The 13,630-nt window shown below is 50.3% G+C and overlaps 1 protein-coding gene across 1 annotated transcript in view; it reads left to right on the top strand.

Moving 5' to 3' along the window:
* The first annotated feature begins 3,554 nt into the window (after positions 1-3,554).
* Positions 3,555-13,630, top strand: part of PARP1 (poly(ADP-ribose) polymerase 1) — a 34,968-nt gene continuing 24,892 nt past the window's right edge. The window contains exons 1-4 of the mRNA XM_082481721.1: positions 3,555-3,750; positions 7,775-7,940; positions 8,774-8,892; positions 9,962-10,176. Coding sequence (XP_082337847.1) covers positions 3,631-3,750; positions 7,775-7,940; positions 8,774-8,892; positions 9,962-10,176 — 620 coding nt within the window. The 5' untranslated portion in view covers positions 3,555-3,630. The remainder of the gene's footprint in view (positions 3,751-7,774; positions 7,941-8,773; positions 8,893-9,961; positions 10,177-13,630) is intronic.

Genomic DNA, 13,630 nt, shown 5'->3' on the forward strand with positions numbered 1-13,630 from the left:
TAGACAGGATAACCTAGCACTGAACGGGTTTTTGTTACGAAACTCTCAAGCTGTCCAATATCAAAGGCCAGATAAATAAATATCCCCCAGCAATAAATCCAGACTTGTGCGAGAACAGTTCTGACTCCCCTACAGGCTATCAGCAATAATGTTCCCTATATATGTCCAACATTTTCTCACCCTTTATGAAATGCTTAGCAGGGTGGAAAGCTTGTAAGAAGGCATCTCAAGCATGTGTCAGAAATGGAGCCCAAAGCAACAGTCTGGAAGATTTAGTGCTCAGGGTACTGTCAGCACAATGTGAGAGGAAGTGTTTGGTCCTGTGACACTGGAGAGATGTTACGGCTTCCTGGTACCGGGAGTTTAACCCACTTCCCTCTGACTTTCAGAGGAATCTAATGCAAAATGGCCCAGAAAGGAAAGACAATTTTCTGTGGTGCCCCGAAGTCACAAGCCAGGCACTCAAATGTTTGACATTGCGTTTCATATCATCATATACTCAAAACTGTCAGAGCTGGGTTTCTTGGGTTGCTCTTTTATTCTTTGCTGATTTTGGGGGTTCTGCCTCTGGAGTCCAGAAATTGCTGGGGGCATCCTAAAGGTAAGTGTGATTCCTATATATAATCACATGACTCCAGGAACAGAGGCTTTAAGAAAAATACCAAACACCCTGATATTTATGATGAAGCCTGCGAATCAGACCCTTTGACTAGATCCCCTTTCCTCACCTATGCTCCTGTTGACAGTGCAGCAAGCTATGGGAGCCCACGGTTGCATGTGTGATAAGAGTTTTTCCTAGCAAGCACTGCACTGTAAGCACCAGCGGCCAGTTTGGCATCTCAGCATCAGTAGTTGGAGATAAACAAAACTTATCTCTAAGGATTTTGGTGCTGTAACCCACGATTTCTGCTCTGGTAATAGGGAGGAAAACCAAACCATTGATCTCACATGGAGCACTTGTCATCCAGCTGGATGCCAAAAGTCAGCGGTCCACTGAGATGGAAATATTGTTAGAAAGGGATGTAGACAGCCTGCATGGGATCATAAAAATCTTTCCCTCTTTAACTGGCCCTGCTCCTGCTGCAGCCTCTGGTAAAACCCAGCAGCCAAATACCAGGACTCTTGAAAAGTCAGATTTACTTAAAGGGGTGGTTCCCCAGGAAACTGGCCTTGCAGACACCACTTCTCACGGCTGCCGCCAGAGCATCCTCTGTTTTGTAACAAAACTCAGCATCCTCAGTGCTGTTTGTTACTGAGAGCCCTGCGTGAGCACTAACTCACTGTCTCCCACTGCTCTGGGAGAGGGGAAGGGATGTGCTGTGATCCACGTGTCACACCTGGGAGACAAAGATGCAGAGGGGGGCAGGTCTGTTGAGATCAGTAGGTTTATGAAACGGATTAATGTGATTTGGCAACTCTGACACCACAAATCAGGATGACAGTTTGCCTACAGAGGAAATTACATTGCAACAAAAAGAATCATAACAATGTAATTCTTTTTGTGTAGGCATTCCTGCTTCAAAGCAAGACTTAGACTGGTTGTAAGCGTACGAACCCCTGTACACATTCTCAAAGTAAGGCTGAAAAGGTAAAGTGCCCAGAGCTTTGAGCTTGATCCTTTCAAGCAGTGTGTTTGAGCTCATTCACAGAGAATAACCACCCACCCCTTTTAAAAAAGAAAATCCACTAAACCCCATTTTGTACAGTATTAATTTAGTGGTTTGCATTCACAACTAAAAAAAAAATAAGGCTAAACTTTGAACAGCCCTTTGTTACTGTCACTTTCTTTGCTTGTTTTCATGGTTGCATGCCCGTGAATGTCTCTGTATGGCTCTGTAGACAACTTCATGATATCTTACAGATCCCTGGCCGGTCTCCAGGCTGCAGGCTGGGGAGCAGTGCTTCGGTATTTAAACAGGGCTGCCTTTCCTTAGAAGTGAAAATGGCCCCAGAGAGAGGAAACACTAACAAGAAGCCGTTCCTCTTTTGCCCAAACCCTATAAATAAATCCCATATAAACAAAAGAGTATTTTCGGAGAAACTGGAAAAATTCTTGGAAGAAAAATTCCCCCCAGGATGATGGCATGCAGGAAATCCCTGAGCCACAAATCTCAGGAGGCTGGGAAATATTTGGGAGAGCAAGTGCTGCTTGCTTGGCGTTTCTTATGTCAGCTCCTGGCAGGTGGTCACTGGGGGAGGCAGTATCCAAGTTAAACAGGCCATTGACTTGACTCAGGACAACTCTTGCGAGTCAGCCCTTATTTGTGTGTAATTTGCTTTTCTCTTGGAAAACCTTGGATGGAGCAGGGTGGCAGAAGGTTTGTTGAAACAGGTGAATGCAACTGCACGCTTTGCTGCCAGTCACCTTCAAACTGGACAAAGCCCCTGACAGAGGTACCGGAGCACCCACCTCCGGCTCCTGGTCAGATCACGTAGGCGAGCTCTCCTGGGTCTTTCACTGTTCTCCAGTGAGACTAAACGCATGGATCTACCTCTGAACCACTGGTGTCTGGTTCGGGAACTTGTGTAAGAAGTAATTAGAAATCGCAAAGACCGCTGTACTGAGCATCTGTATCTGACCGTGTGTATGCAGCACCATCTAGTGCTTTGCAGAGATTGTTTTGGGTTTTTTTCCTCCTTCCCGAATGTGTGGTGATGTGTTCAGGGTACATCCTTTCATGCCCGGCACGCTGCTAGCCTGCAGGCTGTCACGAGGGCTCACTGCGAAGGCAAACGCTGCCTACGTTTGTGGCGAGCGTGCGACAGCCTGGGAGATGGAAGGCAGAAGGTGAGAGGTGCATTACCATCTCAGGCCATGCAGGTGTGCCGGGATGCAGCTCTGCCACTCCGACCCATACCTGCGAGCTCTATGAACCCCACCCGGGACTGAACATCCTCCTTTACGTGAACCCCAATTCCAGAATCGCAATCAAACTAAAGACTGAGCAAAGGTTTGGAATAACTTCAGTGCTCTCCTCTCTTCCAGTGCCGCTACAGAACCGACGCCCTCTGCTGGTGCTGGAGGATGTTACCGCCTGTACGAGAGAGCGAGACGAGATTTAACGCATCAAGGAGCTCCTTATCGGTCCCTTCAGCACCCGTACCGTTAGCCCCAGGGACCGGAGGGAAGGCCTGCCCGGGAGTGTAGCCACCTGGCCAGTACTTGGCTGAGGGATGATAGCTGCCGAGCGCAGGTTCTCCCGAGACCACGGCAGCCCGCGGCACCGGACACAAACCGCCCCGTTTCTCCCCACCTCCCGGGGCTACCCAGCGGGAGCCGGGCAGGCGGTCCTCCCTGCAGCTCCCCAGGCAGGGGGACTTCGCTCGGCGACCATCAAACGCCCCATCCCGGATCCGGTAGCCCGTGGTCGGGCCCCTGGGGTAGCGCGGCCCCGCCGCCACGTGACACGCCGCCGCTCCCCATTGATACACCGTAGCAAACCGGAACGTTCCAGGCGCCGCCAGGCTCGCCGAATCGATGCCCGAGCGGCAGATCCGGCCGGTCGCTGAGACGGGGGTGGGCGCTCGGCGCTCGGCTACCTCTCCGGCGGACGGGGGAGAGGGAGAGCGCAGCGCGGCGCGGCGGGTGCGCGGCGCGGGGCGGCTCCGCGGCGGCGGCGGTGAGCAGCGATGGCTGAGCCGGCGGAGAAGCTGTACCGGGCGGAGTACGCCAAGAGCGGCCGCGCTTCCTGCAAGAAGTGCGGCGAGAGCATCGCCAAGGACTCGCTGCGCCTGGCCCTCATGGTGCAGGTACCGCGTGGCGGGGCCCGGGCCGGCGCGGGGCGGGTGGCCGGCTGACCGCTCGGCCCCGCACCGGCGGCGGCTCGGCCGGAGGCGGCGGGGCCGGGCCGAGGCCCCTCTCCCGGCGCAGGGCCGCTCGGCCGGGCCTCTCTCCGCTGCAGGGGCGAGCGCAGCCTATTTTTAGCAACGGCGCCTTCGCCCGCCGCTCTCTGCGGTCCCCGCGGCAGCGCCGGTCCCTGCAGCAGCCCTGCCCGCCGCCCTCCCCGCCGGTCCCTGCAGCAGCCCTGCCCCCAGCCCTCCCCGCCGGTCCCTGCAACACCCCTGCCCCCAGCCCTCCCCGCCGGTCCCTGCAACACCCCTGCCCCCAGCCCTCCCCGCCGCCCCCGCGGCAGCTGTCGGGTGAGAGCTGCTCGCCGTGCGGGCGGGCGGTGTTGGTAGCCCGGGCTGTAAAGGCGTCTGGAGGCGAAGCGGTGCAAAGTTCGCCGTTAAGTGCCTTAGCGGAGGGTTGCAGAGGCGGAGGGGTCGGCTCGGGGGCGCGCACAGAGGCTCTTTGTTGTCACACGGCGAGCGGGGGGGGGCGAGCGAGCGCAGTGGCTTCGGCTTTTCTGTGCCCTGAGAAGCGTCTGGCGCTGGGGGTGTTCTGCGTGGCGTCAGGGCAATCTCTGCTGGGTGCGTGCTTTGCATATGAAACAAAAACGGACCCGAAACACGTTCGAGGCCGTGAACGGTCGAGCGTCTTCCCCTCTCCCTCCCCTCACAGCGGGGAGAGCTGTAGGGCCGGCGGTGGGGCTGGCGCTGCCAGCAACGGGGAGGTGTTCGGCACATTGCAGGCGTGAAAGAGAGAGCTGGACGGCAATTAGCAAAACTGAATACGACGGCATGTTTTGCTGCTCAAATTATTTGCCTTTTGGGGAAGAGGCTCGCTCGGCTTCCTTTCAAAACGAAAGGAAGAGCCCCGTCTGGTTGTCGCAGGGCTGGGAATTGTGCACAGGGCTGTACGTGCTGCCGTTTTGGCCGGCCTGAAATCGCACCCTGATGTGGGGAGGGAATGGGGCTCTGCGGGGTAGGCGAACGCCGCTCTCCCGGGAGGCGGCGGGGGGGGGGGGTTGCTCGGGAAGGTCGAAGAGCTTCCCAGGCTGCGGGTGGGCCTCGGCTTGTCGGTAGCCGGGGAGATGGAAAGGCACCTCCAGCCTTCAGGTGGTGTGGATGGACAGCGGGCTGAATCTGCTGTGTGCCCTGTGAAAGATAAGCGAATGGACGAATGTGTATTTATGGAAGGCTCGCAAGGAGATGGGGTGCGAACGCTCGAGCAGAGCCCTGCAGATGGGTGCTGTGGCTCCCGGCCCGTTGAGGAGCAATTTCTGCGCGGCCGAGACTCGCTTGTGCCCTGGGAGAGGCGGCGCATGGGGAGGGGGCGAGGAAGGGCCGGGTGGTCCCCGGCCCGGGCTGCCGGGGGGCTCGGCACCCCGCGGGGCGGGGGCTGCCGGGGCAGGGCTGGCAGGTCTGCCCGGCTTGGAGGCAGGAGCTGGTTCCCCGGAGGGGAAATATCTGCCTCCGCTTTTGTTCCCCAGAGCCTCCATCCCCTGGGAAAGATGTTAAAGCTGCGGCGTTTGCTCGCACGTGTTCCTGCTGCCTTTTTCTTTTGTTTCTTCTGCTGCCCGCAGTCGCTCGCTGGAGGTGTCCGCGCTCCTCCTCCCCTGCTCCGGCTGCTTCTGCTCCATTTCCCTCACATTTGTTATCCTTTCCTGTCTTCCCCTGCAGTTTAAGCTGGTGCGGGGCGGGTTAGCCTTCCTCAGCAGGGGGGCCTGTGGGACCACAGTTCAGGAAGCATGTTTGTTTGTGTAGGGTTAGGTTTATTGAGTGATCTGTTGGGGGCAGGTGTAGGGAAACAGCTGGGACTGTGGCATCCCTCACACAGCCACTGCCTTGTAGCCAGCGCCTCCCCAAAACTGCTGGTCTTACACCAACCACTTGTAATTTTTTTTTTTTTTTTCTTCCACAACCTCTTGAATTTGCTTGATCTCTTCTGCAAAGGGCTCCCTCTCCCCACTGCCAGTTTTTGTGCCAGCGGAGCACTTTATGCACCCTGCTGCTGAGCATCCCAACCCTTGCAAGGGCCTGAATTTCACCAGAGCACCCGGGCCCCTTGTTTCCTCTTGGGGAAATCCCCTGCAGAGCAGCCTCTGTGCTGCCTTCAGTGCACCGAGGTGCTTTGCAAATTGTGCAGAAGTCATTAAAGGGAGGCCCAGGCAAAGTTGTTAGCTGTGTGCCATTTCTACTGTAGCCATCCTTTTGGCTTGGTTTTTCTTTTTCTTTTTTTTTTTTTTTTTCATAAAAAGCTCTGAATGACAGTGGGATGCTCGGTGTTTGGCACAGGGCAGGCACCTAGGCCCTGCAGGACCAGTACGGCTTTGACTTTTGCTTCCAGGTGGAACTGAGCAGTTTCTATTACCTGCATGTGCAACATGAAAGCAAATCGATTTCTCCTTTTTCCATAGTTTGTTTAGGAAACTATGGTCTAAAGATAGGTGAGCTGAGAGAAGTTATGTAAACAAAGTTTAGCTTGCCTGGAGGTTTAATTTCCCACAGGGAGAGAAGTCATGCTTCAGGTACACAACTCTATGTGGTGAATGAGATCTATGCATTGCTTGCATGGTTGTCCTAAAGACTGAGCCAGCTCTGCCCCCTTCCATGCACCTCAGTGCGAAGCCTTTGTCTTAGGGACGAGCCGCTACGAGTCCTACAGGAAAACTCCAAATGTGAGTCTAGAGCTCAGGGGTGACCAGCTTTCAGTGCCAGAGCTGTGTGTGCCTTCCAGACACATTGAGAGCAACCCCAGTGTGGCTGCTGTGTGTCTGTGGTGCTGTGAGGGTAACTGGGTAATCCGAACCCTGGCTTGTGAGAAGAGTCCAGCTGGAAATATAAACATCCTCTTACAGTTTGGGTTGATGGTTAGTTGTAATTGAGGCTCCCAGTTCTCCTAGTCCCACGTTGTGGTCTTTGAAGCCCTTTCCTCCTCCTTCCTGCTCGTGTATGAAACTCTTTGCTGTTTTCAGCTTGGAGATCTCCCTCTTCTTGGTGAGTGATACGTGGAAAGCTTTCCTAGGTCATTAATTCTGTATCATCAGTAGTAATAATTATACAATGCTAAGTATTATTAGTACAGCAGTTGTTTTTGTGTGCATTACTTGAAGCCAAACCACTATACGGTTATTTTGTCTGATGGATAACCGGAACAATGCCAGGTTGGTACTTAATGTGTCTGAGTCATAAGCAAGCGGAGCGCTTCACGTCGAGGCGTGTGCAAGGCAGGGCACTCTGGAACAGCCGTTTGGGGAGGGCATGAGCGATGCTTCTGTCCTGATGCAGTACTTCATTGGGCTCTGCTCTTTCCCTTAAATTTTGCCTCTGCCTCCTGCAGCCCCCTCAGGAATTTCTTCAGGCCATAGTCCTTGGAGCTGTTTCTTCTGTCTTCTGATTGGTGTTGGGCTTTCCTGGGCATGGACATTTTGCTTGAGGCAAAATTTGGCTTTCAAAGGGACTGACTGTGTGTTGCTCTCAGAGGTCCTGCAGAGTGAGGCCAGCAGCCTCTTGTGCTATAGGAGTCTCAAAGGAGGTTGTAGCAGATGAGCCAATTGCTGTTTTTCTACAACCTCTGTTCTGCTTTGCTCATCACTGCAGATGGTCTGATTCTTATACAGAATAAACCTTTCCTTGTCTGCTTAGGGTCGGTGTAGCCACACTGAGGCTATGACCTTTTTGTTTTGAGTAATACAGATGTGCTAAACAGCAGGGTGATGAACTGGTTTAGCTAGGTAAATGCTTCTTCCACGTCTATCTGCTCTGGGACCTCTCTCCAACAGCTTGTCTGTCATATTAGTTTTTCTTCTTAGACTTTGTCCTAAATAGTATCCATCTCTCTATTAAGAAAAAAAAATCACTTGGTTTACTCAGGTACTCCTTTTTATCTTGTTCTCCCCCCCCCGATTCTGTCGGAGTTGCTTCATCTTGGTGTAATGTGCTTTATTCCTAGTCACCCATGTTTGATGGCAAAGTCCCTCACTGGCACCACTACAGCTGCTTTTGGAAGCGGGCTCGAATTGTGTCCCACGCGGACATTGATGGCTTCTCTGAGCTTCGGTGGGAAGATCAGGAGAAAATCAAGAAAGCCATTGAAACTGGAGGCCCTGGAGGAGGAGGTAAGCAGAGGTCTCTTCTCAAGCTGTTATTGTGGTTATTTGATTGCCATGTCCCTTCAGCAAGTGGTGTCAGAAGATTTGTTGTGGTGTCCCCATGCTCTAGGGTGCTGGCAGTATGATACAGCATGTTAAATCAACGAGGGAAAAAGCCAAGTCAGTTAGCAGATGTATTGCCAAATATTTCTTGTTATCAAGAAATGTATTTTGTTTTCCTTTCTTTAATATTAACAAATGTTTTTGTAGTATGTTGTTTTAATGGTACCTTCATTGCAGCATATGGTTATGGTGGCTCTTTGAAAATGTACACCCTGAACAAGCAAGTCAGGGGAGCAAGTGAAAAGGGTCTAAGTACAGACCAGAATAAACTCACCATGCCTCTGTGTAAACGAAGGATGGTGGGCGGTTTTAGATTGATGGCTGCCTGTTGAAACATAGCAATGCAAAAAATAAAAGACGACTAGCACTTGGGAAGAGGACTTCTGCTTTGAAGCAGAGCTATTTGTGACTCCTGTTGCAGTCAGTTCTTCAGTAAGATCTCACTTTGCACTGCTTTCAGGAAAGAGGTAGAAAAGGTCAGCTCTATGCATCTTTGAAAGTTTTTTAAAATCATTAAATAAGCAATCCTGTACAGTTGCTACTTGGTTGCCTAAAGAATTCTTCATATTTTAACAGTGCTTTTAAGTACAGACTGCTTATCTTGCTCTGTATCCAGGTTCTTGACAGATGGAACACAGAGGTTTATTAATTCAGACTGCTAACAATCTGGGACAGAGAATAAGAAAATAAGGGAATGCCTTTTCGAGCCGAACTCTGTATTTGCCTTTGTTCTCCAGGAAAAGGAGGGGAACAGGAAGGAGGTGGCAAGGCTGAGAAGAGCCTAAATGACTTTGCTGCAGAATATGCCAAGTCTAACAGAAGTACTTGCAAAGGCTGTGAACAGAAAATAGAAAAGGTAAAAAGCTGTTCTTAGTTCTCCATCTCTTGTCTTTTCTCCCACCGATTCCAATTCAAACAGTGACTTTTATAATTGCTTCCTGTCTGTCCCGCACATGGAAAGAACTTGCAGAGCTGCATTTCTGTGTCTGAGGAGCAGCTGCATTCTGGACAGATGACAGTAAAGGCATCCCTCAGGCACTGTAGCCTGGGCTTCAAACCTGCTGATGGTTCCTTTCACTTGAGTCTTAGAACTGGCTGGAACGCCGCTCACCAGCTTTCCGTGGCAAGAGAGCCACCACTAACTGCTGCTTTTCCTGCTTGTTGCAGCACTGCAAAGATGTTGGCCTCTTCCTTCTCCTCAGCAAGATCGACTCTGTTTGTGTGCAGTATTAATTCCATGAAAGCAGAGGAAAACAGTGTTTCAGCTAATTAATTATGCAGCCCTGTAGTTGAACATGACTTGGTGCTCTGCTTTTAAAGACAATTGCCGAAATGAAGCTGTGAGCCTCTGATATATGTGAATAGACCTGCCAGTTGGGTACAGTTAGCAAGGGCCAAACACCAGTCCTAGTATGCTTGTATCTGCAGAAACATTGGTGATTTTTGTGTAGACATTTCCTTGTTGGAGTATTACATTCTAAAAGTACCTAAAACAGCTACTTGTGGGGCATCTGAAAAGTAACTTGCTGTAAGATGGGGTGAGATCATGTTAGCGCTGTTGCTTGAGCGGTAGTGACAGAAAGTTAGTTTATAGAGTTGGCTGCATGGGGTTTGGTCACATGAGTTTTGCTTGTTCAAGTTTACTGTGGGAATTGAGGGAGTGAAGACTACAGGATTACCCATTCTAAGTGGTTTTTGAACAGAAAGGTGCTTAAAGGACTCTTTTTTTCAACCTAGAAAGAGCAAAAAAGCAGAGGAACTGTAGTGAAAGGGCTTGAAGAAAAAACTGTTGCAGGCTTTGGTAGAGGAACTGTTGCTGTTTTACAGGTGTTTAGGAAGCATCATGTTGGTAACGAGCTTGTTAACATCCTGCTCTTTCCCGAACGGCCTGATGATTGCTCTTGTGTTACTTTAATCTGCCTCAGGGCCAGATCCGGATTTCCAAGAAGATGGTGCATCCTGAAAAGCCGCAGCTGGGAATGATAGATAACTGGTACCACCCGGACTGCTTTGTGAGCCGCCGAGCAGAGCTGGGCTTCCTCCCGGTGTACGGGGCTGCCCAGCTCCTGGGCTTCAGCATCTTGAAAGCTGAAGATAAAGAAACTCTGAAGAAGCAGCTCCCGGCTACCAAGAGTGAAGGGTATGTGGGCAATGTAACAAATTGCATTGTCTAGAGGAACCGTTGCTTGCCTTCAAATACATCCGTGATAAATGTTTTGTGACATTGTTGTCTCTCTTAAAGAATATTGGTTGTAGGAGGATTTGGCCCTTCCTGTGACCTTAGGCAGGTGACAACAGACAAATGCCTCATCCCTGGGAGTGTGCGGTCCATTTGCCTCCTGTGACTGCCTTGAGAAAATGCAGAGACCAGCAGCTGTGACTTGGAGGAGCTGATGTAGGGCCTTCAGCCATAGTATAATGCATGCTTAATACAAATGGATGCTGGGGTCTGTGCCTCCTTGTGTGATGCTGTTATCAGTGATGGTTTCTCTGCTCTAACCACTTGTTAAAGAATTGATTTGACATGTCTTATCTATGAGCCACCCACTGATCTGTGACAGGCACTGAATCTGATAATGGTGTTTATTGGCTGCATCGTGCTTACACTTGGATGCTTTTGTTTGCTATATCTCTTATGGTATGACTGAAATTTCATTGTCTTGCATTTAAATTTTTAGTGGAGGCTCTTGACAGAACTTGTACTGACAGAGCAGTGCTTCCATGTGGCCTGATAGCTTTGGTCAATCTTTCTCCGTTACTGAAGGCTTTTGTTACTTGCTTTTGAAGTGACTTTGACCAGGCTTATGCTTCATAATACAAGCCAGTGTTGCACTGTCCCCATGGAGGAAGGAACACAAGATGTTCCTGGGTCCTGCAAACAGGAAAGATCTTGTCATTGGGCTTCTCTGTGTACTTGTAGACTGAATTTAGCTTTACCTTTGCAAAGATTCACTGTGAAATTGTCCAGTGAGTGGGTTCTGAGAAGCTGTAACCATGCTTAATTGGTGCAGTCTTTGTCAGTATTGGTCCTTCAGATATGTGGCTGATGGGCATGGCGTAGTGTGTAGAGCTCTGTGTGTGAGTGTCATCTTTGGGCAGAGGTGACAGAACAGAGCATGCATAAACTAAGCTATGTGTTGTTAGGAGGCCATTCAGCTTCCACGTTTTATTGCTGGCTGGCAAATAGTTGCTCCAGAAGCGTTCAGCAGTGGTGTGGGTGCCATGGGGAAGGTCCTGCAGTACCGCAGGAGCAGGTGCTGCAGGTTCTGTCAGGTTCTGCACTCTTCGTCTGACTCTGAACCACTGGAGGCTGAGATGAGCTGTCTGCATCTGCCCAGCAACCTGCCGTCTTTTCACACAGGCGTTTTACCACTGTGTTGTGTGCATTGCAGGATATAAGTAGAAGTACAGTTTTAATGCACTTGCAGCTTTTCAAGTAGTCCTTTGCTTTTTGTGCCAAGGTGCGTGTTCTGCTTTGTCCTAGAACACTGTGTGAGTTTAATAGGGTTATTTGTAGTTTTCTCTCATGTCTTCAGCAAAGCTCTAGAGATTTGACTGTGTAAGTGTTTCTGTTGTCTGCCCTGACTCTGCTTTTCTGGGCCACTTCTGGGATGCTATGCAAAATATGAAGGCTTTGTAAAGATAGGCCACAGAGTAGTTTGCCAAGTCACTGTGTAAATAAAAGCCTAGAATTGCAGTGGAAAAAAGCTTAGACTGGTGATGTAGGGTAATGTGAACCAGGACCTCATGCCAGAAAAGCAGCAGGACATCTCATCTTTCCTGCTTTCTAAGCACTGCATGAACAAGTCCCTCAACCGTGAAGGTGCTGGCTGGCTCTTACGCTCTGCTACCTTTCTTCTGCCGTTTGGACTGTGTGCTTGAGCCAAGGGTATTAAGGGTCAATTGGAAAAAGAGTTGTCTGTCAAACAAACTGAATGAGTGAGAATGTAAATAAACAGAATGAGTGGAGAGGTGTGGTGTGCTTCCTACCTGGTGATTTTCTGCCAAGAAAGCACAGAATTTCTGGAGAAGCCAAAAGAAAAACACCCCAGCATCTTGAATGAGACGCAGTTACTTCCAATAATTCATCTTGTGCGTTCAGTCAGATGACAGAAATTGATGACAGAAAGTACAGCATCTCGCAGAAATGATGTTACAGCATCTGCTCTGGGTGAGATTCTCAAAATGATCTCTAAAGATATTTCTAATTGTGCTGCATCCAAATTGCATCTTGACTCAGTTGTCTCTGCAATTCAGGTGTTACACATCCAAATTCACGTGCTGCTTCTGCATGTCTAGCCCATGCTCTGAGGAGAAGCTCAGACTTTGGGACTGCCCTGTCAGCCCTTTCTGTAAGGACAGCGGTGTGATGTGCCTGTGGCAGATGAGAGAAGTGTCGAGCAGGGCTACCAAGGATAGATTGGAAAATCCCTTGCCTCTGAAGGGCAAAAATTGGAAGGTTTCCTGCAAGGAGCCTGGCTCCTTTCCTTGGTCAGCTCTGGATGAGACATGCTGGGCCTCCCCTGGGCTACAAGCTGTCGTGCCCGAGTGCCAGCACTTCGTAGGCCTGGGGAAAGAGGATTTTGTGTCCTTGCCAGCAGCTTCTCTGTGGAAAGGGTGCTCGTGTACTGATGTGGGAAATGCAGTGGCAGCCTGCAAGCTCCCTTTGACTTTGTTTCTTTGGTAGCATGTGTTTCGCCATCCTGCTCCAAGCTGTGATACTTTCCTGTAGTTTCTGCCTCACTTGTTTGGGTGGAACTGCTGCCCAGGACAGGAGCAAAGTGTGGTTCTGGAGATGTCATGCAGCACCAGATTAACTGCTGAGGTTGCCTGAGGCAGAGGGTGAGTACTCAGGTCATCAGCAATCTGGTGGTGCTTTACAGGGAGGAGGAGAAGAGAGGAGTTCTTGTTCCTCCCTGTCTTGGCTGCGTGTTTTATCCAGGGTTGTCGTGACTGCCCTTTCCACCTTTCATTTTCATTGTAGGGAGGGGAACGTGTGAAAAATAGAGAGTAGATGATAAGGAAGGGCCAGGCTAGAGTGGGACAGTTCACCTCCCTCTTCATCTTCTCAAAAGCTGTAATAAATCCTGTAGTTGTGTTTCCTCTATGGAGGTGAGAAGAAGTGGTTTGTGTTGGCTGGTAAGTACTGATCCTTCAAAGCAAGCTGTTGGGCCATACCTGTTTAATGTGGGAAGACTGTCCCTTCTCCAGCAGGAGAAAGGGTGTACGCAGTAGCACCCAGCTGCTGTTAGCAACAAACAATGTTTGGTCCCAAGGATGGAAGATAAAATTAATGTGTGTCAGTGAGTGTGTATTTTGTTGGTTGTTCTAAAATTTGCTGTTTGGGGAAGATGTGAGATGAATTTGGCTTTGCCATTCCTATCTCCAGGCTGTATACAATGATGATTAGTGTTTGCTTTAAGCCTTGGGCATAGCCAGGGAAAAAAGAGAAGGCGGTGACTGACTGATTTATGCCTCTCCGCAGTCAGGATGATCCCTCCTGCTATGTGGTTTGTTCAAATGGCTGGAACAGGTACAGTATGTCTGAGAGAGCAACCCACTCTCCCCTTGACTGAGGATGAGTTGCCAGAAGT

This window comes from Vanellus vanellus, assembly GCF_965231255.1.
Source record: "Vanellus vanellus genome assembly, chromosome: 3".
NCBI classification, from domain to species: Eukaryota; Metazoa; Chordata; class Aves; order Charadriiformes; family Charadriidae; genus Vanellus; species Vanellus vanellus.